Source organism: Amblyraja radiata, chromosome 1 (assembly GCF_010909765.2).
Source record: "Amblyraja radiata isolate CabotCenter1 chromosome 1, sAmbRad1.1.pri, whole genome shotgun sequence".
NCBI classification, from domain to species: Eukaryota; Metazoa; Chordata; class Chondrichthyes; order Rajiformes; family Rajidae; genus Amblyraja; species Amblyraja radiata.
The window spans coordinates 190,521,356-190,548,127 of NC_045956.1; the positions used below are offsets into that span (position 1 = coordinate 190,521,356).

At 56.1% G+C, this 26,772-nt stretch overlaps 1 protein-coding gene across 1 annotated transcript in view; it reads right to left on the bottom strand.

Moving 5' to 3' along the window:
- Positions 1 to 26,772, bottom strand: part of dctn1 (dynactin subunit 1) — an 87,285-nt gene that overhangs the window by 50,705 nt on the left and 9,808 nt on the right. Inside the window, exons 2-6 of the mRNA XM_033046497.1 lie at positions 23,969 to 24,226; positions 23,338 to 23,419; positions 21,773 to 21,804; positions 20,809 to 20,829; positions 12,941 to 12,958 (exon numbers count right to left, since the gene is read on the bottom strand). Coding sequence (XP_032902388.1) covers positions 12,941 to 12,958; positions 20,809 to 20,829; positions 21,773 to 21,804; positions 23,338 to 23,419; positions 23,969 to 24,226 — 411 coding nt within the window. The remainder of the gene's footprint in view (positions 1 to 12,940; positions 12,959 to 20,808; positions 20,830 to 21,772; positions 21,805 to 23,337; positions 23,420 to 23,968; positions 24,227 to 26,772) is intronic.

Here is a 26,772-nt window from a genome sequence, read left to right on the forward strand (position 1 = left end):
TTGGCCTCAGCAGTAAACTGTGTAGGTGGTATGGGACTTTCTCAGTGAAGCCCCCAGTGGTGAGACTTGGTACTTACACCTCGACATCCCTGACCCTCAGCACAGGAGCACGCAGGCTGTGTGCTCAGTCGTCCTCTACGCCCTATACACACATGATGCTTGCCCCATCACCCCGCAAATAGGATCATAAAATTTGCGGACGATACGGACCGTGGTGGGGCTCATCTCAATGGGAACGAGGTCGCCTATAGAGAGGAGGTGCACAGACTTCTGAGTGGTGTGCTCACAACAATCTCTCTCGGACACTAAAAAGACAAAGGAGATCCTCATGATTCAGGCGACATAGAGCGGAGCTCAGGCCACTGGAGATAGGGGGCGAGGAGGTGGAGAGGGTGCCTAGTTTTAATTTCTGGGGATCAACATCAGTGAGGATCTTAAATGGTCTGTGAACTCTGCTGTAGTTGTAAAAAAGGCGCAACAGAGACTTTACTTCATCAGAACACTGAGGAAGGCCATCTGTCTGCTAAACTGCTGGAAGTCTTTCTACTGCTGTTCGGTAGAAAGCATACTGACTTACTGCATAACTGCCTGGTTTGGGAACTGTTCAGCAGCTGACAGAACAGCTCTCCAGAGGGTGATAAAAACTGCCCAGGGTATCATTGGACTCCCCCTGCCCCCTCTGGAGGACATTTACCACTCCAGATGCCGCAGCAGGACCTGTAATATCGTGAAGACATTACACATCCTTGTCACCACCTTTTCACACTGCTGCCCTCAGGAAAAAGGTACAGGATCGCTAAAGTCATGCACTGCCAGACTCAAGAACAGCTTTTACCATCAGCAATCTTGGAACTGAACTCTGTCTCGGGAGCAGGTTATGGGGAAGGAGGGGGGGTGGGAGACAGTGTTAATTTATGTAAATGTAAATCATGGGTGGGTTTGGGGAGGGAGGGAGTGTAAAAAGTATGAGTATGTGAATGTTTGAAGTTCTTTTAAATGGAGAGACACAGTAATCTCGTTGTATGTGACACATGCAATGACAATAAAGCATTCGGATTCTGATTCTGATCTAACCTCGCCCATACTTTGACAGTTCGGCACCTGTCAAAACCAAAGCCACTGTAAAGCCACTGTCGATCGGAATGTCTGTTTTATCCTATTGTAAATTTTAGGCCTACTTTCTGTTTTTAGACATGGTAATCTTAATTTGTTTTTAAAGCTCTATGTATTTATCCTTTTTTACTAACTACACTGAATGGAAACTGATGGAGCAACGTTTTTTTCATTTCCTCTGTGTATGCGAGTATTCAGTGAAAATGATATTAAAGAAATACTGAATACTGAATCCATTGTGATCATGGCTGATCGTCCCCTATCAATAACCCGTGCCTGCCTTCTCCCCATATCCCTTGACTCCACTAACCCTAGAGCTCTATCTAACTCTCTCTTAAACCCATCCAGTAACTTGGCCTCCACTGCCCTCTCTGTGGCAGGGAATTCCACAAATCACAACTCTCTGGGTGAAAAAGATTTTTTCTCACCTCAGTCTTAAATGACCCTCCTCCTTTATTCTAAGACTGTGGCCCCCTGGTTCTGGACTCGCCCCCACATTGGGAACATTTTTCCTGCATCTAGCTTGTCCAGTCCTTTTATAATTTTATAGGTTTCTATAAGACCCCCCCCCCCCCCCCTCATCCTTCTAACAGCCATATAAAGGACTATGCATCGTTTCACAAAACATTTAGACAGGTACCTGGATAGGACAGGTTAGGGGGGATATGGACCCAAGAGTGGGCAGGTGGGACTAGTATCTGTATCACTCTAAAACAAAGCTGTGCACTGTACGTTGGTTAGTACACATGCCAATAATAAACCTGCAGCTTCTGTGTTGCGACAGTATTGACCATAACTGTGAACGCTGAGCTTCACGGCATGGTGTATAGGACTACACACTGATCTCCCAGTGCACACGTCCCAGAGTGGGGGGGTGGACTTCAGTAAGGGCCTGTCCCACCAACGCCACTTTTCAGCGACTGTCTTCGACCTTCAAGCTCGAGGGCACTCGCCTGAAAAACCTCGAGCTGGATCGATCGTCAGCGATAAAACCGCGAGCTGGATCGACCAACCGCGCACACGCGCACACACACACACACAACGCAAAGGCGGGGGCCAGGGAAAGCGGGGGAACGCTGTCTGAAATTCACACCCGCGATGAACAGGAAGGTGAGAGAAGGGGGGGGGAGAGAGAAGGGGGGGGGAGGGGAGAGAAGGGGGGGGGGGAGAGAAAGGGGGGGGGGGGGAGAGAAGGGGGGGAGGGAGAGAGGGGGGGAGGGGGAGAGAGGGGGGGGGGGGATGAGAGAGAAGGGGGGGAGGGGAGAGAAGGGGGGGAGGGGCGAGAAGAGGGGGAGGGCGAGAAGGGGGGGGCGGGGAGAGCCGGGGGGGAGGGAGAGCGCCCGGGGGGGGGGAGGGGAGAGAAGGGGGGGGGGGGGGAGAGAAGGGGGGGAGGGGAGAGAAGGGGGGGGAGGGGGAGAGAAGGGGGGGGGGAGGGGAGGAAGGGGGGGGAGGGGAGAGCAGAAGGGGGGGGGAGGGGAGAGAAGGGGGGGAGGGGAGAGAAGGGGGGGAGCGGGGAGACAGGGGGGGGAGGGCGAGAGAAGGGGGGGGAGGGAGAGAAGGGGGGGAGGGGAGGAAGAAGAGGGCGTGGGAGGGGAGAGAAGGGGGGGAGGGGAGAGGAAGGGGGGGAGGGGAGAGCAGAAGGGGGGGAGGGAGGAGAGAGAGAAGGGGGGGGAGGGGAGAGAGAAGGGGGGGAGAGAGAGAAGGGGGGGAAGAGAGAAGGGGGGGCGAAGAGAGGCGAAGGGGGAGAGAGAAGGGGGGAGAGAGAGGGGGAGAGAGAAGGGGGAAAGAAAGGGGGGAGAGAGAAGGGGGAGAGGAAGGGGGGAGAGAGAAGTGGGGGGAGGAGAAGTGGGGATGGGAGAAGTGGGGGAGTAGGAGACGAGAAGGGGGGGAGAGAGAAGGGGGGGGGAGAGAGAAGGGGGGGGGAGAGAGAAGGGGGGGGGAGAGAGAAGGGGGGGGGAGAGAGAAGGGGGGGAGAGAAGGGGGAGAGAAGGGGGGAGAGAAGGGGGGAGAGAGAGGGGAGAGAGAGGGAGGGGGGAGAGAGAGAGCGGGGGGCGGGGGAGAGAGAGGGGGGGGAGAGAGGGGAGGGGGAGGAGGGAGAGACGGGGGGAGAGAGAAGGGGGGAGAGAGAAGGGGGAGAGAGAAGGGGGGAGAGAAGGGGGGAGAGAAGGGGGGGAGAGAAGGGGGGGAGGAGAGAAGGGGGGGAGAGAAGGGGGGGGGAGAGAAGGAGGGGAGAAGGGGGTGGAGAGAAGGGGGGGAGAGAAGGGGGGGAGAGAGAAGGAGGGGAGACACTTTTACGAAGCAGACAACTTTTTAATAAAGTTTAGCAGACATTTAACATTACCGGTCGGTTTCCTTGGTTCTGAAAACTGCAATGAGCCAATTAAAATGCCTGGTCAGCAAAGGAGATTGCCTATGGCTACCTCGACTGCCTATAACTACATTAGTGATCCTAGCATGCTGAATAATGTTCCTCTACCAAACTGATGCCCCGCGGTTTATGCGGGAACTTCCCTTGAGCATCAAGGAGAGTTGCAGTGACCTCCTAGGACCACATGTGTCAACTATGCTGCGAATTTGAGTCGAGCGCAAACTCTTCTAAATTCGCAAGTTAGGTCCCCGCAGTGGGACAGCCCCTTTAGGAAGTTCGGCAAGTCCCCAACAACTCTCACCAACTTCTACAGATGCACCATAGAAAGCATTTATCGGGATGCATCACAGCATGGTTTGGGAAACAGCTCCATCCAGGACCGCAAGAAATTACAGCAAATTGTGGACGCAGCCCAGACCATCACACAAACCAACCTCCCTTCCATTGACTCCATCTACACCTCACGCTGCCTCGGCAAGGCCAGCAGCATCATCAAGGACCAATCACGCCCCTGGCCATTCCCTCTTCTCCCCTCACACATCAGACAAACGGTATAAATGTGCAGATTCAGGGACATTTTCTTCCCAGCTGTTATCAGGCAACTGAACCATCCCACTACAACCAGAGATCAGTGCTGAACTACTATTATTTATTATTTATTCCGAACAAGTAAAGACATTAAAGACATTAATAGTAACAAAATCGAAATGATCAAACAATTGGACATTACAATCAATATTTACAAAGCAATGAAAAGAACAAAAGCAAAGTTCCAATGTCCAACTCTGTGTCTGTACAAGCTCGAAAAGGAGTGAGAAGAATAACTTATTAAATCTCACCCCTTTTCCCCAACACTTCTACCATATTTAAAAATCAATTAATTACTAATAATAATACTACCCTAGGCAACTATCTACCTCATTGGTGACCCTCGGACTATGCTTGAATGGACTTTGCTGGGTTTACCTTGCACTAAACGTTATTCCCTTATCATGTATCTATACACTGTAAATGGGTCGATTGTGACATGTATTGTCTTTCTGCTGACTGGTCAGCACGTAACGAAAGCTTCTCACTGTACCTCAGCACACGTGGCAATAAACTCAACTGATGTGAATCACACTCTTGGCCACAGAAATGTCCATTTGGTGCCTCACTAACCAATCCCCACCCTCACCAGACACCTGACGAGCCACCTCCCCTCCTTCACACTGCGTCACAGCCCTAAATGCCACGCCCATCCCCTCCACAGATGCTGCCCGACCCAAGTTCCTCCAGCACTTGGTGTTTTTCTCCAGCATCCAGCGCCTACAGTTCTTCGTGTGGTGTGTATGGGAGCCCCCTGCAGGGTCCGACATCCCATTGCCCCCCAACAGTACCCAAGGTGGTGGACGGGTGTGAGGGCCCGTACTGACCTCCCCACCATCGACGGTCAGGTCAGCACAGTACTGACCTCCCCATCGAAAGATCCATCAGAATACTGACCTCCCCACCATCGAAGATCCATCACAGTACTGACCTCCCCACCATCGAAGGTCAGGTCAGCACAGTACTGACCTCCCCATCGAAAGATCCATCACAGTACTGACCTCCCCACCATCGAAGATCCATCACAGTACTGACCGTCCCACCATCGAAGATCCATCACAGTACTGACCTCCCCACCATCGAAGATCCATCACAGTACTGACCTCCCCACCATCGACGGTCAGGTCAGCACAGTACTGACCTCCCCATCGAAAGATCCATCACAGTACTGACCTCCCCACCATCGAAGATCCATCACAGTACTGACCGTCCCACCATCGAAGATCCATCACAGTACTGACCTCCCCACCATCGAAGGTCCATCACAGTACTGACCGTCCCACCATCGAAGATCCATCACAGTACTGACCTCCCCACCATCGAAGGTCCATCACAGTACTGACCGTCCCACCATCGAAGATCCATCACAGTACTGACCTCCCCACCATCGAAGATCCATCACAGTCCTGACCGTCCCACCATCGAAGGTCAGGTCAGCACAGTACTGACCTCCCCACCATCGAAGGTCAGGTCGGCACAGTACTGACCTCCCCACCATCGAAGGTCCATCACAGTACTGACCTCCCCACCATCGAAGGGATCTACAGGAGTTGCTGCCTCAACAAGGCAGCCAGCATCATCAGAGACCCACACCACCCTACACACACTCTCATCTCGCTGCTACCATGGGGAAGAAGGTACAGGAGCCTGAAAACCGTGACCTCCAGGTTCAAGAACAGCTTCTTCAGTTCAGATGAGTTTATTGTCACGTGTACCGAGGTACAGTGAGAAGCTTTTGTTGCGTGCTATCCAGTCAGCAGAAAGACAATACATGATTACCATCGAGCCATTCATAGTGTACAGACACAGGGTGAGGAATGGCATTTAGTGCAAGGAGTAAAATCTGATGAAGGATAGTGTGAGGGTCACAATGATGTGGATAGTAGTGCTCTGTAACACTGCCCAGCTCTACATCAACCTTCTATGTTGTGTGTCGTTGCTGCCACCACGGACCGTGAGTTTCCACTGGTCAGCTTCCCCGTATTGATGATCATTAATATATATTATTATTGAACATTACACGTATATTTGTGTGTTATTGTGCTCCTGAAGCTCCAGCAAGTAACTATCTCATTGTTCAGTTGTCAGTACATAACAAAGTAGCATTCTCCATGCTCTGGGTCCCAGAGTGGACCAGGAGTGAGTGTGAGCTACACTCCCACACTGGACCAGGAGTGAGTGTGAGCTACACTCCCACACTGGACCAGGAGTGAGTGTGAGCTACACTCCCAGCCCAACATGCCCATGTATACTAGTCCTACCTGCTGTGTGTGGCCCATACCCTTAAAACATTTCTTATCCATTACCTGTCCAAATGTATTTTAAATCTTATGATAGTTTCAGCTTAACTACTCTGGCAGCTTGTTCCATACAAGTTGAAAAGTTACCCTCGGATTCCCATTAAATTTCCCCCTCACCATAAACCTACGACCTCTGGTCCTCGATTCCCCTACTCTGGGCAAGAGACTCTGTACATCTACCCGATCTACTCCTCTCATGATTTTGTACACCTCTATAAGATCACCCCTCATCCTCCTGCGCTCCATGGAATAGAGACCCAGCCTACTCAACCTCTCCCTGTAGCTCACACCCTCTAGTCCTGGCAACGTCCTTGTAAACCTTCTATGTACCATTTCCAGCTTGACCAGAACTGAACACAATATTCTAGTGTGGCCTCACCAATGACTTGTACAACTGTAACGTGACCTCTCAACTTCTATACTCAATATGGACACAAGATGCCAGAGTACCTCAGTGGGACAGGCAGCATCTCTGGAGAGAAGGAACGGGTGACGTTTCGGGTCTTCAGACAGATTCAGGGGAGAGGGAAACTAGAGGTATGAAAAGGTACAGAATAACATACAATAGGTGCAGGAGTAGGCCATTCGGCCCTTCGAGCCAGCACCGCCATTCAATGTATTCATGGCTGAGATCAGAGCTGGCACCAAAGACTAAAGAGCCCAAACTGACACCTCCTCCACAGCCAACAATGGACCATTGTGGGTTCTTTGGCCATCAGTGCCGACTCTGATCTGTTCTGTATCGTTTCATCCCTCGAGACTCTCTTCCCTGAGTGTGAAGGGTCACAACCTGAAACGTCACCCATTCTTTTCCTGCAGAGATTGCTTGCCTGTCTCGCTGAGTTACTCCAGCACTTTGTGTCTATCTTCAGTTAAACCAGCATCTGCAGTTCCTTCCAACACATTCTATACTCAATATTCTGACAGATGAAGGGCAACGTGTGGAAAGGCCGATCTACCTGCAACACCACTTTCAATGGAAAAACTGCCTGAGCCCACCTGATCTCCTGGTTGCCAAACACTAACTCCATCCCATTCCCACTGACCTTCCTGTCCTGGGCCTCCTCCACTGTCAGAGTGAGGCCACACGCAAATTATCAGGAACACCACCTCATATTTGGCTTGGGCAGCTCACACCCAGCTGTATAAATATTGATTTCTCCAACCAAGTAACTCTGCCTGATCCGCTGAGTTACTCCAGCACTCTGTGAAACGTCACCTATCCATGTTCTCCACAGATGCTGCCTGACCCGCTGAGTTACTCCAGCACTCTGTGAAACGTCACCTATCCATGTTCTCCACAGATGCTGCCTGGCCCGCTGAGTTACTCCAGCACTGAGTGAAACGTCACCTATCCATGTTCTCCATAGATGCTGCCTGACCCGCTGAGTTACTCCAGCACTGTGTGAAACGTCACCTATCCATGTTCTCCATAGATGCTGCCTGACCCGCTGAGCCATGAGGGGGACCTCATTTAAATTTATCGAACCGTGAAAGGCTTGAATAGAGTGGATGTGGGGAGGATGTTTCCACAAGTGGGAGAGTCTAGGACCAGTCATTGCCTCAGAATTAAAGGACGTTCCACTAGGAAGATGAGGAGGAATTTCTTTAGTCATAGGGTGGTGAATCTATGGAATTCATTACATAATTCATTCGCTATCCATTGCAGATAGTGAAGATGGGTGCCAAAAATTGCAGCAGGATCTGGATCGATTGGCCAGGTGGGCAGAGGAATAGTTGATGGAATTTAATACAGAGAAGTGTGAGGTGTTGCATTTTGGGATGTCAAACAAGGGCAGAACCTACACAGTGAATGATCGACCTCTGGGTAGTGTTGTAGAGCAGAGGGATCTAGGAGTACAGGTGCATGGTTCCTTGAATGTCGAGTCGCAGGTAGATAAGGTGGTCAAAAAGGCTTTTGGCACTTTGGCCTTCATCAGTCAGAGTATTGAGTATAGAAGTTGGGAGGTCATGTTGCAGTTGTATAAGACGTTGGTGAGACCGCATTTAGAATATTGTGTTCAGTTCTGGGCACCATGTTATAGGAAAGATATTGTCAAGCTGGAAAGGGTTCAGAAAAGATTTACGAGGATGTTGCCAGGACTAGAGGGTGTGAGCTATAGGGAGAGGTTGAGTAGGCTGGGTCTCTATCCCTTGGAGCGCAGGAGGATGAGGGGCGATCTTATAGAGGTGTGTAAAATCATGAGAGAAATAGATCGAGTAGATGCACAGAGTCTTTTATCCAAAGTAGGGGAATCGAGGACCAGAGGACATAGGTTCAAGGTGAAGGGGAAAAGATTTAATAGCAATCTGAGGGGTAACTTTTTCACACAAACTGTGGTGGGTGTATGGAACAAGCTGCCAGAGGAGGTAGTTGAGGCTGGGACTATCCCAACGTTTAAGAAACAGTTAGACAGGTACATGGATAGGACAGTTTTGGAGGGAAATGGACCAAGCGCAGGCAAGTGGGACTAGTGTAGCTGGGGCATGTTGGCTGGTGTGGGCAAGTTGGGCAGAAGGGCCTGTTTCCACACTGTATCACTCTATCACGCTAAACGATGGTGACGTTTCGGGTCGAGACCCTATTTTCAGACTGAAGAAAGGTCCCGACCCAAAAAGTAACTCATCCTTTGTCTTTGTCTCCACATCTTTGTATCCATGCCCTCCAGAAATGCTGCCTGACCCACTGAGTTACTCCAGCACTCTGTGAAATGTCACCTATCCATGTTCTCCACAGATGCTGCCTGACCCGCTGAGTTACTCCAGCACTCTGTGAAACGTCACCTATCCATGTTCTCCACAGATGCTGCCTGACCCGCTGAGTTACTCCAGCACTCTGTGAAACGTCACCTATCCATGTTCTCCACAGATGCTGCCTGCCCCGCTGAGTTACTCCAGCACTCTGTGAAATGTCACCTATCCATGTTCTCCACAGATGCTGCCTGACCCACTGAGTTACTCCAGCACTCTGTGAAACGTCACCTATCCATGTTCTCCACAGATGCTGCCTGACCCGCTGAGTTACTCCAGCACTCTGTGAAACGTCACCTATCCATGTTCTCCACAGATGCTGCCTGACCCGCTGAGTTACTCCAGCACTCTGTGTTTCTCTTTGCTATAAACCAACATCTGCTGTACTTTGTTTCTAGGTTTGGAGGGATATGGGCCAAACACGGGCAGGTGGGACTAGCATAGATGGGGCTTGTTGGTTGCATGGGCAAGTTGGGCAGAAGGGCCTGTTGTGACATACTGTGGGTGGGCGGGGGAGGGGTGATGATGAGGGGGAGGGGGGGGGTACAGGGGTCACAGTGCAGAGGGAGACCCCCTTGCCGCTGCCATATACGCACCTTGGTGCAGGGGTGAGAGGTGAGGAGGGGGGTGGGGGCAGTGTAAGGGTGAGGGGCGGTGAGGGTGGGGTGGGCAGGATAGAGGGAGATCCTGCTCACTGCTCTGTGCGGGTGGGTGGGGGCAGTGGGGTGGGGGTGGGTTTGGGTGAGCGGTGGGTGAGGGCGCGAGGGGGGGTGGGTGTAGGTACCGTGGTGGTTCCGCTTGCTGCTCTATGCTTGCCTTTGTGTGGGTGTGTGGTGGGTGGGGCTGGGGATGGGTGGGGCAGGGGGGTGTGTTCGGGTGAGGGGTTGGTGGGGTGGCGGGGGATGAGGGTAGAGGGGGTTGGTGGGGGGGGGGCAAGGGAAGGGAGAAGGTGAGGGGGGGTGGCGAGGGTAAAGGGGGGTGTGTAAGGGTGGGGGGGGGGTTGGGTGGGGGTGGGTGGGTTTGGGTGGGGGTGGGTTTGGGGGGTGTTGGGGGGGTGAGGGTAAAGGGGGGGGTGTAAGGGTTGGGTGGGTGGGTTTGGGGTGGGTGGGTTTGGTGGGTGGGTTTGGGTGTAGGGGGTTTGGGGGGGTGGGTTTGGGGGGGTTTGGGTGGTGGGTGGGTGGGTGTGGTGGTGGGTGGGTGGGTGGGTTGGGTGGGTGGGTGTGGGTGGGGGTGGGTTTGGGTGGGGGTGGGTGGGTTGGGGGGGTGGGTTTGGGGGGGGTGGGGTGGGTGGGTTTGGTGGGGGGTGGGGTGGGTGGGTTTGGGTGGGTGGGGGTGGGTGGGTTTGGGTGGGGTTTGTGGTGGGGGGTGGGTTTGGGGGGGGGGGGGGTGGTTGTCGGGGTGGGAGGGTGGGTGGGGAGCTGGGTGGGTTTGGGGGGCGGTGGCGTGTGGGTGGGTTGGGTGGGGGTCGGGGGTGGAGTGGGGTTGGGTGGGTCGGCGGGTGGGTGGGTTTGGTGTCGGATTTTTGGGTGGGGTGGGTTGGGGTGGCGTGGGTTGGGGGGGGTGGGGTGGGGTCGGGGGGTGGTGGCGTGGGTGGGGGGGGTGGGTGGGCTGTGGGTGGGTTGTGGGTCTGGGGTGGGCTTGGGGGGGGGGGTGGGGGGGGGGTGGGTGGGGGTGGGTGGGGTGGGTGTTTGGGGGGGGTGAGGGTTACAGTGGGTTCCCCGCTTGCTGCTCCATGCTCACCTTTGTACGGCGGACAGGTTGCTGAGCCAGAGCCAGAGCCAGAGAGAGGAGGAGGAGGAGGAGGAGGCGAGAGAAGACAAGCAGCAGCAGCGACAGAGCGAGCGGTGAGAGATAGCGGAGAGAGAACAGATCAGTTAGTACACGGACACAGCACAGTGGAGCAGTACAACCCGCAGCACAGTACACGCACACCGGCACACAGTACACACACAGTACACACACACAGTACACACACATGTACACGCACACAGTACCCGCACATGTACACACACACAGTACACGCACACAGGCACACAGTACACACACATGTACACACACACAGTACACGCACATGTACACGCACAGTACCCGCACATGTACATGCACACAGTACACACACATGTACACGCACACAGTACACACACATGTACACACACACATGTACACGCACACATGTACACGCACACACACCAGCATACAGTACACACACACGAGCATATAGTACACGCACATGTACACACACAGTACACGGACACAGGCAAGTACACGTACAGGTACACGCACACCGGCACGTACACGCACATGTACACTCATACAGTACAGACACACATGTACACACACAGTACAGGAACACAGGCAAGTACAGGCACACACACACACAGTACAGACACACAGTACAGGCACACACACACAGTACAGGAACACAGGCAAGTACAGGCACACACACACATGTACACACACACAATACAGGCACATAGGCACACGTACAGACACACGCACACAGTACAGGCACACACACAGACGTACACAGCCACACCGGTCAGACACAGGTACAGACATACACACACGTTAGACTCAGCCCCACACTCATACATATCTTATAGAGGTGTATAAAATCATAGGAGTAGTAGATCGGGAAGATGCAGAGTCTCTTGCCCAGAGTAGGGGAATCAAGGACCAGGGGACACAGGTTTAAGGTGATGGGGAAAACATTAAATCCCATCATTTAAGAAACAGTTAGACAGGTACATGGATAGGACATGTTTGGAGGGATATGGATCAAACACAGGCAAGTGAGACTAGTGTAGCTGGGACATTGTTGGCCAGTGTGGGCAAGTTGGGCTGAAGGGCCTGTTTCCACACTGTATCACTCTGTGACTAGTGTAGCTGGGACATTGTTGGCCAGTGTGGGCAAGTTGGGCTGAAGGGCCTGTTTCCACACTGTATGACTAGTGTAGCTGGGACATTGTTGGCTGGTGTGGGCAAGTTGGGCTGAAGGGCCTGTTTCCACACTGTATCACTCTGTGACTAGTGTAGCTGGGACATTGTTGGCCGGTGTGGGCAAGTTGGGCTGAAGGGCCTGTATCCACACTGTATCATCACTCTGTGACACACAAGGGTGAGACACAGGCTGACACAGGTACGTACAAACAAACCCAAACAGACACGTTGATAAAATGAACTAAAGCAGGTGAAACCCAACCATTCCCTGCACACACCGACCGACTGACTGACCGACCCAATCACTCTCTGTGCAAACAGTGCAGCCCACAGTACACACACACCTACAAAGCCAGCACCCCCACCCCCCCTCCCACAAACCCCAGCCCACACACAGCTGCATGGAGCACAGCAACAGAGGGGGGGGGGGGGGGGAAATGGAGGGGGGGGGGGGGGCAGTGAGTGAGGGTGTAGACGGAGTCCCTGTCCTCACAGGTCTGCTCCCAGCCCGTCACCAGCCTCATTAACTGTCCCTAGGGCAGAGCCCACACATTGCACACTGGCAGCTCACACACACACTCTCACTCACCCCCACACTACACACACACACACCTCCCCCCACCATCTGGCCATGGAGGGCTGGGTGAGGGGGTGATGAGGATCTCTCAGACACACACACACACTGGTGTGGGGGATGAGCAGAAGAAAGGAGGGAGGTGAGGATGGGCACAGGGCTGTGGAGGTTGATGGAGGATGAGGCACCGGTGACGGAGGGTGGGGGAAGGGTGATGGAAGTGACGGAGGGTGGGGGAGGATGATGAGGGTGATGAAGGTGACGGAGGGTGGGGGAGTCATGCAGTAGTGGACCGCTCGCCAGTACCTTTCTTGCTGCCGGAGCCTGCCGCATCATTGTGCAAGAGACAGAGAGAGGGTGTGAGTGTGGGATGCAGTGCTGCAGCGTTGCTGAGCAGAGGAGCAGCAACTGCGCAGGGGCAGTGCCGAGCTCCGTCTGCCAGCAGCTTGCCGCTGACGATGACATCATTGCCGGGTGCAGCGACACGCTTGGCTGGAGCCAGCCTCACGGCAGCTGCTCCGTTGCCTAGCAACCCCGCAGGCAGGCATGCCCCACCCCCACCGCAACAATGCACCAGATGCACACAGTCTGCTTGCTGCATGTGCCCCCCAACACAGGGGCAGCAAGGGACAGGGACAGGGACAGGGACGGGGTGGGGCAGGGTGGGACGGAGCAGGACGGGACGGGACAGGGTGGGACGGGACAGGGTGGGACGGGACGGGGCAGGGCAGGGTGGGACGGAGCAGGACGGGGCAGGGCGGGACGGGACGGGGCAGGGCAGGGTGGGACGGAGCAGGACGGGACGGGACAGGGTGGGACGGGACGGGGCAGGGCGGGACGGGACAGGGTGGGACGGGACGGGGCAGGGCAGGGTGGGACGGAGCAGGACGGGACGGGACAGGGAGGGACGGGACGGGGCAGGGCAGGGTGGGACGGAGCAGGACGGGACGGGACAGGGTGGGACGGGACGGGGCGGGGCAGGGTGGGACGGAGCAGGGCAGGGTGGGACAGGGCAGGGTGGGACGGAGCAGGACGGGGCAGGACGGGACAGGGTGGGACGGAGCAGGACGGGGCAGGGCGGGACGGGACGGGGCAGGGCAGGGTGGGACGGAGCAGGACGGGACGGGACAGGGTGGGACGGGACGGGGCAGGGCGGGACGGGGCAGGGAGGGGCAGGGCGGGACGGGACAGGGTGGGACGGAGCAGGACGGGACGGGACAGGGTGGGACGGGGCAGGGTGGAACGGGACGGGGCAGGGCGGGACGGGACAGGGTGGAACGGGACGGGGCAGGGCGGGACGGAGCAGGACGGGACGGGACAGGGCGGGACGGGACGGGGCAGGGCAGGGTGGGACGGAGCAGGACGGGGCAGGGCGGGACGGGACAGGGTGGGACGGGACGGGGCAGGGCGGGACGGAGCAGGGCGGGGCAGGGCGGGACGGAGCAGGACGGGACGAGACGGAGCAGGGCAGGGTGGGACGGAGCAGGACGGGACGGGACAGGGTGGGACGGGGCAGGGTGGGACGGGGCAGGGCGGGGCAGGGTGGGACGGAGCAGAACGTGACGGGACAGGGTGGGACGGGACGGGGCAGGGCAGGGTGGGACGGAGCAGGACGGGGCAGGGCGGGACGGGGCAGGTTGGGACGGGACGGGGCAGGGCAGGGTGGAACGGAGCAGGGCGGGACAGGACGGGGCGGGGCAGTGTGGAACGGAGCAGGACGGGACAGGACAGGGTGGGACGGGACAGGACGGGGCAGGGCAGGGCGGGACGGAGCAGGACGGGGCAGGGTGGGACAGAGCAGGACGGGACGGGACAGGATGGGACGGGACGGGGCAGGGCAGGGTGGGACGGAGCAGGACGGGACGGGGCAGGGCAGGGCGGGACGGAGCAGGACGGGACAGGGTGGGACGGAGCAGGACGGGACGGGACGGGGCAGGGCGGGACGGAGCAGGACGGGACAGGGTGGGACGGAGCAGGACGGGACGGGACAGGATGGGACGGGACGGGGCAGGGCAGGGCGGGACGGAGCAGGACGGGACAGGGTGGGACGGAGCAGGACGGGACGGGACAGGGTGGGACGGGACGGGGCAGGGCAGGGTGGGACGGAGCAGGACGGGACGGGGCAGGGCAGGGCGGGACGGAGCAGGACGGGACAGGGTGGGACGGAGCAGGACGGGACGGGGCAGGGCAGGGCGGGACGGAGCAGGACGGGACAGGGTGGGACGGAGCAGGACGGGACGGGGCAGGGCAGGGCGGGACGGAGCAGGACGGGACAGGGTGGGACGGAGCAGGACGGGACGGGACAGGGTGGGACGGGACGGGGCAGGGCAGGGTGGGACGGAGCAGGACGGGACGGGACAGGGTGGGACGGGACAGGACGGGGCAGGGCAGGGCGGGACGGAGCAGGACGGGACAGGGTGGGACGGAGCAGGACGGGACAGGGTGGGACGGAGCAGGACGGGACGGGACAGGGTGGGACGGGACGGGGCAGGGCAGGGAGGGACGGATCAGGACGGGACGGGGCAGGGCAGGGCGGGACGGAGCAGGACGGGGCAGGGCGGGACAGGGTGGGACGGGACGGGGCAGGGCAGGGTGGGACAGAGCAGGACGGGGCAGGGCAGGGTGGGACGGAGCAGGACGGGGCAGGGCAGGGTGGGACGGAGCAGGACGGGGCAGGGCGGGACGGGACGGGGCAGGGCAGGGTGGGACGGGACGGGGCAGGGCGGGACGGGGCAGGACGGGGCAGGGCGGGACGGGACAGGGTGGGACGGGGCAGGGCAGGGCGGGACGGAGCAGGACGGGACGGGACAGGGTGGGACGGGACGGGACAGGATGGGCAGCACGGCACCTTGTCGTTCAGCCCCCAGCCCAGTCACCACACGGGACAGCACGGGAAAAACGGGGCAGAGCGGCTCCCTCTACAGTCCCACCACACCAACCCCCTTCCCGCGGGGTCAGAGAGTGACGCTCCCTCTACACAGTCCCATCACAATCCCCAGGGTGAGAAGGAAACCTCTGGGACTTCTCATCAGGATGGTGGGGAGAGTAGGTCTCCCATTTAACAATGATCAATATGGTGACACTAATGAGTGAAGTGTGCTGTGTTCAATGCAAGGAGTATTGTGTTGAGTTGTTGAGCTTGGAGCCTGGATCAGTGTTTGGGACTATGATGTTGTGGCCATTGGGAAACATGGTTGTGAGATGGACAAGATTGGCAGCTCAATGTTGTGGAGTTTCCATGTTTCACACGTGATGGAGAGCGAGGTAAAGAGGTGGTGGAGTTACATTACTGATCATGGAGACTATCACGGTGGCACTCAGAGAGGACATACTGGATGGTTCATCCACTGAGGCGGAGTGGCTGCAGCTTAGAAACAAGAAAGGTGAGAGCACTCTAACGCGATTGTACTATAGGCTGCCCAGTAGCAAGCCGCAGATAGAGGAGCAGATATGTAGACAGATGACTGAAAGATGTCAAAGCAACAGGGTTGTCTCAGTGGTGACTTTAACTTCCCCAATATTGACTACGACTTGCTCAGTGCCAGAGGCTTAGACAGGGCTCCATAAGTTTAATATGTAAGAAGGAACTGCAGATGCTGGTTTAAACTGAAGATAGACACAAAATGCTGGAGTAACTCAGTGGGTCAGGCAGCACCTGTGGAGAACATGGATAGGTGACATAGAAACATCGAAAATCAGGGCAGGAGGAGGCCATTTGGCCCTTCGAGCCAGCACCGCCATTCATTGTGATCATGGCTGATCATCCCCTATCAATAACCCGTGCCTGCCTTCTCCACATATCCCTTGATTCCACTAGCCCCTAGAGCTCTATCTAACTCTCTCTTAAATCCATCCAGTGACTTGGCCTCCATTGCCCTCTGTGTCAGGGAATTCCACAAATTCACAACTCTCTAGGTGAAAAAGTTTTTTCTCACCTCAGTCTTAAATGGCCTCCCCTTTATTCTAAGACTGTGGCCCCTGGTTCTGGACTCGCCCAACATTGGGAACATTTTTCCTGCATCTAGCTTGTCCAGTCCTTTTATAATTTTATTTGTTTCTATAAGATTCACCCCTCATCCTTCTAAACTCCAGTGAATACAAGCCTAGTCTTTTCAATCTTTCCTCATATGACAGTCCCGCCATCCCAGGGATCAATCTCGTGAACCTACGCTGCACTGCCTCAATCACAAGGATGTCCTTCCTCAAATTAGGAGACCAAAACTGTACACAATACTCCAGATGTGGTCTCACCAGAGCCCTATACAACTGCAGAAGAACCTCTTTACTCCTATACTGAAATCCTCTTGCTATGAAGGCCAACATTCCATTAGCTTTCTTCACTGCCTGCTGTACCTGCACGCCAACGTTCAGTGACCGGTGTACAAGGACACCCAGGTCTCGCTGCACCTCCCCCTTACCTAACCTAACCGACCCTGAGTTTACACATTTCACATCCTCTCACTATGCTTGCTGTTGCTCTCGGCTCCCCTGCCGATATCGCTGACTGCCACCTCATGCTTTCAACCTGTGCCACCTGCATAGAGACCTGATAGACATGTGGGCAGGAAGACACAGTGCAGCTCCATAGCATTGTGTTGGAGGGAACTATAGACACTGGTTTACACCAACGACAGACACAAAAAGAAGGAATGGGTTACATTTTGGTCGACACCCTTCTTCAGACCAGAGATGCTGCCTGTCCCGCTGAGTTACTGCAGCATTTTGTGTCTGTCTTTGGAGTATTGCGTACAGTTGTGGTCACCTCATTCCAGGGAGGATGTTGTGGGGCTTTGGAGACGGTGCAGGGGTGGTTTACCAGGATGATGCCGGGATTACAGGGTTTCAGCTACAGGGAGAGGTTGGACACACACTGGGATTGTTGCCTCTGGATAGTCGGGAGTTGAGGGGATTCTCAGGAGCAGTTAGTGGCGGCGCAGTGGTGCAGTGGTAGAGGTGCTGCCTCACAGCGCCAGAGACCCGGGTTCAATCTTGACTACGGGTGCTGTCTGTACGGAGTTTGCACGTTCTCCCCGTGATCACGTGGGTTTTCTCCGGGTGCTCCGGCTTCCTCCCACACTCCAAAGACGTGCAGGTTTGTAGGTTAATTGGGTTTGGTAAAAGTATCCTTAGTGTGTAGGATAGTGCTAGTGTACGGGATGATCGCTGGTCAGTGCGGACTCGGTGGGCTGAAGGGCCTGTTTCTGCGCTGGATCTCTAAAGTCTAAAAGTGTCAAGTATATAAAACGATGTGGGGTAATAGGCAGTCAGAACCATTCCACCATAGTGGAAGTGTCCAACACTAGAGGGGATAACTATACAGAGATGTGCAGGACAGACAGAGTGGTGGGGATGTGGAACACATTGCCAGGGGAAGTGGCGGTGGAGGCAGGTACATCGTGCCATTTAAGAGGCTTTAAATAAGCAGGTGTAAGTGCAGGGAATAGTGGGCGTGGATCATGTACAGGCAGAATGAGATCAGTTTGTCATATGGACTGTCATATGCTGAGAGAATGGAGCCGCTGGGCTTGTACACTCTGGAGTTTAGAAGGATGAGAGGGTATCTTATTGAAACATATAAGATTATTAAGGGTTTGCACATGCTAGAGGCAGGAAACATGTTCCCGATGTTGGGGGAGTCCAGAACCAGGGGCCACAGTTTAAGAATAAGGAGTAAGCCATTTAGAACGGAGTCGAGGAAACACTTTTTCATACAGAGAGTTGTGAGTCTGTGGAATTCTCTGCCTCAGAGGCCGGTGGAGGCAGGTTCTCTGGATACTTTCAAGAGAGAGCTAGATAGGGCTCTTAAAAATAGCAGAGCCGGGGGAATGGAATGCTAATGGAATGTTGGCCTTCATAACAAGAGGATTTCAGTACAGGAGTAAAGAGGTTCTTCTGCAGTTGTATAGGGCTCTGGTAAGACCACATCTGGAGTATTGTGTACAGTTGAGGCAGATACGATAGTGGTGTTTAAGGAGATTTTAGACAGACTGGATATATAGGTAATGGAGGGATATACGGATCACACACAGGCTGAAGGGATTTGTGTAACTTCTCTCATGTTTAGCACAGTTTTGTTTAGTTTAATGTCACGCGTACCGAGGCATTGTGAGAAGCTTTTGTTGCGTGCTATCCAGTCAGCAGAAAGACAACACATGATCACAATCGAGCCGTCCACAGTGTACAGATACAGGATAAAGAGAATAACGTTTAGTGCAAAATAATGACCAGTAAAGACCGATTAAAGATAGTGCGAGGGTCTACAATGAGGTAGATGGGAGGTCAGGACCGCTCTCCAGTTGGTGAGAGGACGGTTCAGTTTCCTGATAACAGCCGGGAAGAAACTGCCCCTGAATCTGGTGGTGTATGTTTTCACACTTCTGTACCTCTTGCCTGATGGGACAGGGGAGAAGAGGGAGTGACCGGGGTGTGACTGGTCCTTGGTTATACTGCTGGCCTTGCCAAGGCAGCGCAAGGTCAATGGGTCAGAGGTTGGGTTGTGTGATGTACATCTGAAGGGTCACCCTATGGGAGAGCCTGGGGCTGGAGCTCACCCTGTGGGAGAGGCTGACATAACGGTCACTCTGGCCCTGCCCACTGCCCCTCTCTGCCCACGGCTGGTGGAATGGAGAGGGTGGAGTTGGTGACTCACGGGAGATCCCTGCCACATGTACCATCGCAGGTCACCCTGTGTCCCAGCCCCACTCTGCCCGTGACTGGTGTAGCCCTGCATGCCCTGGTCACCCTGTGTCCCAGCCCCACTCTGCCCGTGACTGGTGTAAACCTGGACTGCCCTGGTCACCCTGTGTCCCAGCCCCACTCTGCCCATGACTGGTGTAAACCTGGACTGCCCTGGTCACCCTGTGTCCCAGCCCCACTCTGCCCGTGACTGGTGTAAACCTGGACTGCCCTGGTCACCCTGTGTCCCAGCCCCACTCTGCCCGTGACTGGTGGGGCCCTGCATGCCCTGGTCACCCTGTGTCCCAGCCCCACTCTGCCCGTGACTGGTGTAGCCCTGCATGCCCTGGTCACCCTGTGTCCCAGCCCCACTCTGCCCGTGACTGGTGTAGCCCTGCATGCCCTGGTCACCCTGTGTCCCAGCCCCACTCTGCCCGTGACTGGTGTAAACCTGGACTGCCCCTGGTCACCCTGTGTCCCAGCCCCACTCTGCCCGTGACTGGTGTAAACCTGGACTGCCCCTGGTCACCCTGTGTCCCAGCCCCACTCTGCCCGTGACTGGTGTAAACCTGGACTGCCCTGGTCACCCTGTGTCCCAGCCCCACTCTGCCCGTGACTGGTGGGGCCCTGCATGCCCTGGTCACCCTGTGTCCCAGCCCCACTCTGCTCGTGACTGGTGTAAACCTGGACTGCCCCTGGTCACCCTGTGTCCCAGCCCCACTCTGCCCGTGACTGGTGTAGCCCTGGACTGCCCCTGGTCACCCTGTGTCCCAGCCCCACTCTGCCCGTGACTGGTGTAGCCCTGGACTGCCCCTGGTCACCCTGTGTCCCAGCCCCACTCTGCTCGTGACTGGTGTAGCCCTGGACTGCCCCTGGTCACCCTGTGTCCCAGCCCCACTCTGCCCATGACCAGCGTAACCCTGGACTGCCGCGGCCCCCCCGATGCCCAGCCCCGGCCCCCCCGATGCCCAGCCCCGGCCCCCCGGCCCCAGCCGGTGTGGAAGCGGTCACTTCCCACCATGCACGTACAGCTCCCACCCCAACAGCTCACATCCAGCACATGGGATGATGCAATGAGGTACAGCACAGAGCGGGGGGCAGTGGGAGGTAGGAGTGGGTGTTGCAGTGAGAGGCCGTGATGGGGGTGTGTGACGGGGTGTTGTGGGGTTGAGGGTGGGATGGGGGTTGAGGGGGGGGGGGGGAATGAGGGGGTGCGTCGGGGTGTTGGAGGAGATGGGAAGGGGTGTTGGGGACACGAGGGGGGGGGATGAGTGGGTGTTGGGGGGGTGTGAGTGGGGGAGATGGGGGCATTGCTGGAGGATGAGGGGGAGTTGCAGGGGGGTGTTGTGGGATGAGGGGTTGGTGTTGAGGACATGAGGGGGGTAGGGGGTGTTGGGGGTATGAGGGGGAGATGGGGGGAGATGGGGTGATGTGCATGCCCGGACCGCACCCATGCAGACAGCGATGGAGACAGGGCAGCAAGCACCAGCATGCGCAACCTTCTTTGGCTTGGCTCCACGCTGCATGAACAGTAGAGGTGAAAGGTTAACACAAGACCATCACTCACCTGGCCCAGAGGGAGAGGGAGAGAGAGAGGGAGAGAGAGAGAGAGAGAGAGAGAGAGAGAGAGAGGGAGAGAGAGAGAGAGAGAGAGAGAGGGAGGTGGGGAGAGAGACAGGGGTGGGGGGGGAGAGAGAGACAGGGGTGGGGGGGGGGGGGGGGGGGGAGAGAGAGAGGAAACACTGGCTGGCAGGGATTTCATCCACACTCACTGATCCCCACCCACACTGACCCACACACCCACAGACGTGTTCACCGTGGCCCGGCGGTCTGGCGGTCAAACACACCGTTCAGCAGGGATTCGGCAGCTCCGGCAGCAACCGGCTGCAGTTCAGGACGGGACCCTTCTACAGACTGATTGATGGAGTCCCCCCCCCCTTCTAATCCAGAGTGGGAAGAAGGGTCCTGATCCAAAACATGGTCTGTCCATTCAGTCCCTCCGTCCCTCCCTCCCTCCACAGATGCTGCCTGACCTGCTGAGCCTGGCTTATCACATGTAGCCAGCTACAGTGTGTTGCATGCTGTCCAAACACATCAGCTCACACCTCTGTAGTACACACTCCAGTACAACAGGTAGAGCAGAGGGGCAGCTACACAGTATAGAGCTCACACCTCTGTAGAACACACTCCAGTACAACAGGTAGAGCAGAGGGGCAGCTACACAGTATAGAGCTCATACCTCTGTAGTACACACTCCAGTACAAAGGGGCAGCTACACAATATAGAGGGTAGTGGGCCATGCCCACACCTAGACTGGACACCAGACTGAGCCACCTCCACACATGGCCAGCAAGCCGGTGTGACAAGTGCTGCACAGGGCCCTGCCCTTGCCGTGTAGCTCAGCGTGCCAGTGTGGGGAGGGATTGCGAGGGGCTGCACTGGGCAGCTCAGTCACTTACTCACCAACTTGCTCATCTTCGGAGTCTCCGTCATCTCTGCAACACAGAGCACAGGGTTAGTTTATGGTCACGTGTACTGAGGTACAGTGAAAAGCCGTTGTTACGTGCTAACCAGTCAGCGGAAAGACAATACATGATTACAATCAAGCCATCCACAGTGTACAGTGTGTTTAAGAAGGAACTGCAGATGCCGGAAAATCGAAGGTAGACAAAAGTGCTGGGGAAACTCAGCGGGTGCAGCAGCATCTATGGAGCGAAGGAAATATGGTACATAGATGCTGTACCATAGATGCTGCTGCACCCGCTGAGTTTCACCAACACTTTTACAAGGTAAAGTCCATGAAAGTCTGATTAAAGGCAGTGTGCGGGTCACCAGTGAGGTAGATGGGAGGTCAGGACCACTCTCTAGTTGTGGTAGGACGGTTCAGTTGCCTGTAAACAGCCGGGGGGAAACTGTCCGTGAATGTGGAGGTGTGGGTTTGCACACTTCTGTACCTCTTGCCCGACAGGAGAGGGGAGAGTGCCAGAGCAGGTCGTTGAGGTAGAGGCTATCACAACATTTAAAAGACATCTGGACAGGTACATGAATAGAACGGGTTTAGGGGGATGTGGGCCAAACTCAGGCAGGTAAGACTAGTGCAGACTGTACCATTAGACATCGGAGCAGAATTAGGCCATTCAGCCCATCAAGCCTATCATCACCATGGCTGATATATTTTCCCCTCTCAACCCCATCTCCTGCCTTTTCCCTGTAACGTAGACTATTTTCTAAATGGGGAGATTATCCAGGAATCGGAGGCACAAAGGGACTTGGGAGCTGGTGCAGGATTCAAAAAAAGTTAATCTGTAAGTCGAATCAATAGTAAAGAAAGCAAACTCAATGCTAGCATTTATTTCAAGACAGCTTGTATACAAAAACAGATGTAATGTTGAGGCTCTATAAGGCGCTGGTCAGGCCACATTTGGAATATTGTGAGCAATTTTGGGCCCCATATCTGAGGAAGGATGTGCTGGCTCTGGAGAGGGTCCAGAGGAGGTTTACAAGATTGATCCCAGGAATGAGTGTTTGTCGGCACTGGGCCTGTACTCGCTGGAGTTTAGAAGAATAAGGGAGGAACCTCATTGAAACTTACAGAATAGTGAAAGCCTTGGATAGAGTGGGTGTGGAGAGGATGTTTCCACTAGTGGGAGAGTCTAGGACTGGAGGCTATAGCCTCAGAATTGAAGGAAGTTCTTGTAGGAAAGAGATGCGGAGAAATTTATTTAGTCAGAGGGTGGTGAATCTCTGGAATTCTTTGTCACAGAAGGCTGTGGAGGCCACGTCTTTGAATATATTTAAGGCAGAGATAGATAGATTGTTGATTAGTGCGGGTGTCAGAGGTTATGGGGAGAAGGCAGGAGAATGGGGTTAGGAGGGAGAGATAGATCAGCCGTGATTGAATGGTGTAGTAGACGATGGGCCGAATGGCCTAATGGTACTCCTATCACATGAACCTTTGATGCCCTTTCGAATCAAGAATCTGTCAATCTCCGCTGGGGGTGGGGGTGAGGGCGGGGGTGGGGTCCTACCTCGTTTGGGCACCTTTGAGGCAGTGGGTTCCTGGGGAGTGTCGGGGGAGGTGGTGTCACCGCTGTCCTCCACAACCTGGATCTGAGGGAGATAGAACGGTCACTCACACCTTGCCCAGTGGTCACTCACCCACCCATCCCCCCCCTCACTCACCCCTCACCCACCCACCCCCCAACTCACCCCCCACTCCCTGCCTCGATACCCCCCCACTCCCTGCCTCGATACCCCCCCCACTCCCTGCCCCCCCACTCCCTGCCCCCCCACTCCCTGCCCCCCCACTCCCTGCCTCGATACCCCCCACTCCCTGCCCCCCCACATCCCTGCCCCCCCACTCCCTGCCCCCCCACTCCCTGCCCCCCCACTCCCTGCCCCCCCACTCCCTGCCCCCCCACTCCCTGCCTCCTCGTTACCCCCCACTCCCTGCCTCGATACCCCCCCACTCCCTGCCCCCCCACTCCCTGCCCCCCCGCCCCCCCACTCCCTGCCCCCCCACTCCCTGCCCCCCCACTCCCTGCCCCCCGCCCCCCCACTCCCTGCCCCCCCCCCACTCCCTGCCCCCCGCCCACTCCCTGCCCCCCCACTCCCTGCCCCCCCACTCCCTGCCCCCCCTGCCCGTGGCCATGTGATTACCTGGGACTGGCGGACAAAGATGCCGCGGTTGTCATCACAGGTGAAGTAGCGCTTGCCCTGCACGGTGCCGTCGTTCTTGCCCCTGGCATCGTCCAGGATCACGCCCACCCACTTGCCCGAGGCAAACATGGTGGCACCCACGTAAGCCACCGTGCCGCGGTGACCCTTGCCAATCACCTCCACCCGCGAGCCCACCCGCAGGGGACGCCCACTGCCACTGCCACCCTCACTACTCATCCTGCTGCTGGGCTGGGGGATCTGTAGGCAGAACACAGAGGGTGAGAGGGGGCAGGGTGGGCACAAGGGGGGGGTCAGGGTGGGCACACAGGGAGGAGGGTGGGCACAAGGGGTGAGGGCAGGGTGGGCACACAGGGAGGGGGGTCAGGGGGGGAGGGGGGGGCAGGGTGGGCACACAGGGAGGGGGGTCAGGGTGGGCACACAGGGAGGAGGGTGGGCACAAGGGGTGAGGGCAGGGTGGGCACACAGGGAGGGGGGGCAGGGTGGGCACACAGGGAGGGGGGTCAGGGGGGGAGGGGTGGGGGGGGGGGGGAGACACTACCTTCAGCATTGTGTGTGTGAAGTTTGACACCACTCTGGTTCCCTGTGGCATTACTAATGACTGTGCTGTGGGTGTTGTTCCCGCTGGATAATGTGCTTATTGTGTGGTCTCCCCACATGACAATGAGGCCGTCCGTCACAAGGCAGAGAGATGCACAGCCCAGCGAATAACACCAACACACACACACACAGACACACACGCGCACGCACACACACACACAGACAGACACACGCGCACACACACACACACAGACACAGACAAACACACGCGCACAAACACACACACACGCAGACAGACACACACACAGACACACACGCGCACGCACACACACACAGACACACACACACACGCGCACACACACGCAGACAGACACACACACACACACAGAGACACACACGTGCGCGCGCACACACACACACACAGACGCGCACACACACACGCAGACAGACACACACACACACACACAGACACACACGCGCACACACACGCAGACACACACACACACAGACACGCGCGCACACGCAGACAGACACACGCGCGCACATACACACACACACACACAGACAGACACACGCGCACACACACAGACACACACACACACACACACAGACACACACACAGACACAGGCGCACACACACAGACAGACACGCGCGCACACACACAGACACACGCGCGCACACACACACACAGACAGACACACGCGCACACACACACACACACACCCAGAGACAGACACACGCGCACACACACACACGCACGCACACACTATCCTCCTGCACTGTGCCGTGCCCAGTGTAACGGTTGGGGCGATGCCCACTCACTCACTCAGGGTTGAGAGGCGGGTGGGACACACCCACCGGGGGGGGGGGGGGGGAGGGGGGGGGGAGGGGGGGGGGGGATGAACACCCCCTCCTCAACACTGAGCCCAGTGTGGTAATGGGGTACAATGCTGACACACACACTCGCGGCCCATACACCCCACACACTACCCCCAGACTGCCAACATCCAGCCTGGTACAGCCAGCCTCTGCCCAGCAACCTCCTAGAGCACACTCCTGTCATTCAGTGCCAGGCCACAGGGCAGAGTGTGGGGCAGCACAGACACGGAGCTAACACTGAGAACCGCCCTCTGAAGCAGAGAATTCCACACTCACAACTCTTAGAGTGAAAAAGTGTTTCCTCGTCTCGGTTCTAAATGGCTTACCCCTTATTCTTAAGCTGTGGCCCCTGGTTCTGGACTCCCCCCAACATCGGGCACATGTTTCCTGCCTCTAGCGTGTAAACAACTTCCTCAAGAGAGTCAAGAGTATTTATTGTCATGTGTCCCAGATAGAACAATGAAATGCTTGCTTGCTGCAGCACAGCAGAATATGTAAACATTATGTAGGTTTACAATTCCTGGGATGGCGGGACTGTCATATGCTGAGCTTGTACACTCCAGAGTTTAGAAGGATGAGAGGGTATCTTATTGAAACATATAAAATTATTAAGGGTTTGGACACACTAGAGGCAGGAACCATGTTCCCGATGTTGGGGAAGTCCAGAACCAGGGGCCACAGTTTAAGAATAAGGAGTAAGCCATTTAGAACAGAGATGGGGAAACACTTTTTCTCACAGAGAGCGGTGAGTCTGTGGAATTCTCTGCCTCAGAGGGCGGTGGAGGCAGGTTCTCTGGATACTTTCAAGAAAGATCTAGATAGGGCTCTTAAAGATAGCGGAATCAGGGGATATGGGGAGAAGGCAGGAACGGGGTACTGATTGGGGATGATCAGCCATGATCATATTGAATGGCGGTGCTGGCTCGAAGGGCCGAATGGCCTCCTCCTGCACCTATTGTCTATTGATACACAGGGTATAAAGCATCCTATCACGTTGCATGACAGCCTGGTTGGCAACATCTCTACCCAAGATGGCAAGAATTGAGAGAGTTATGGATGCAGTTGTCCATCAGAGACCCATTGACTCCGTCTACACTGCACGCAGCCACTAAATTCAAGTACCACTCACACCCCGCTCATTCTTTCTTCCCCCGTCAGGCATAACATACAACAGGCTGTACGCAGGTACCACCAGATCCAGCAAGAGTTTCTTGGCTACTCTTCTCAGATCTTGTACGTTTGTTGAGAGTGTGGTCCCCATGTCCCAATCATTCACCATGGTCTCTCCATGCCTCAGTACTCCAACGAGGCCCACCACACATTGTGGGTCCCACCCATATAAATCCTGACACAATTCATCAGCCCA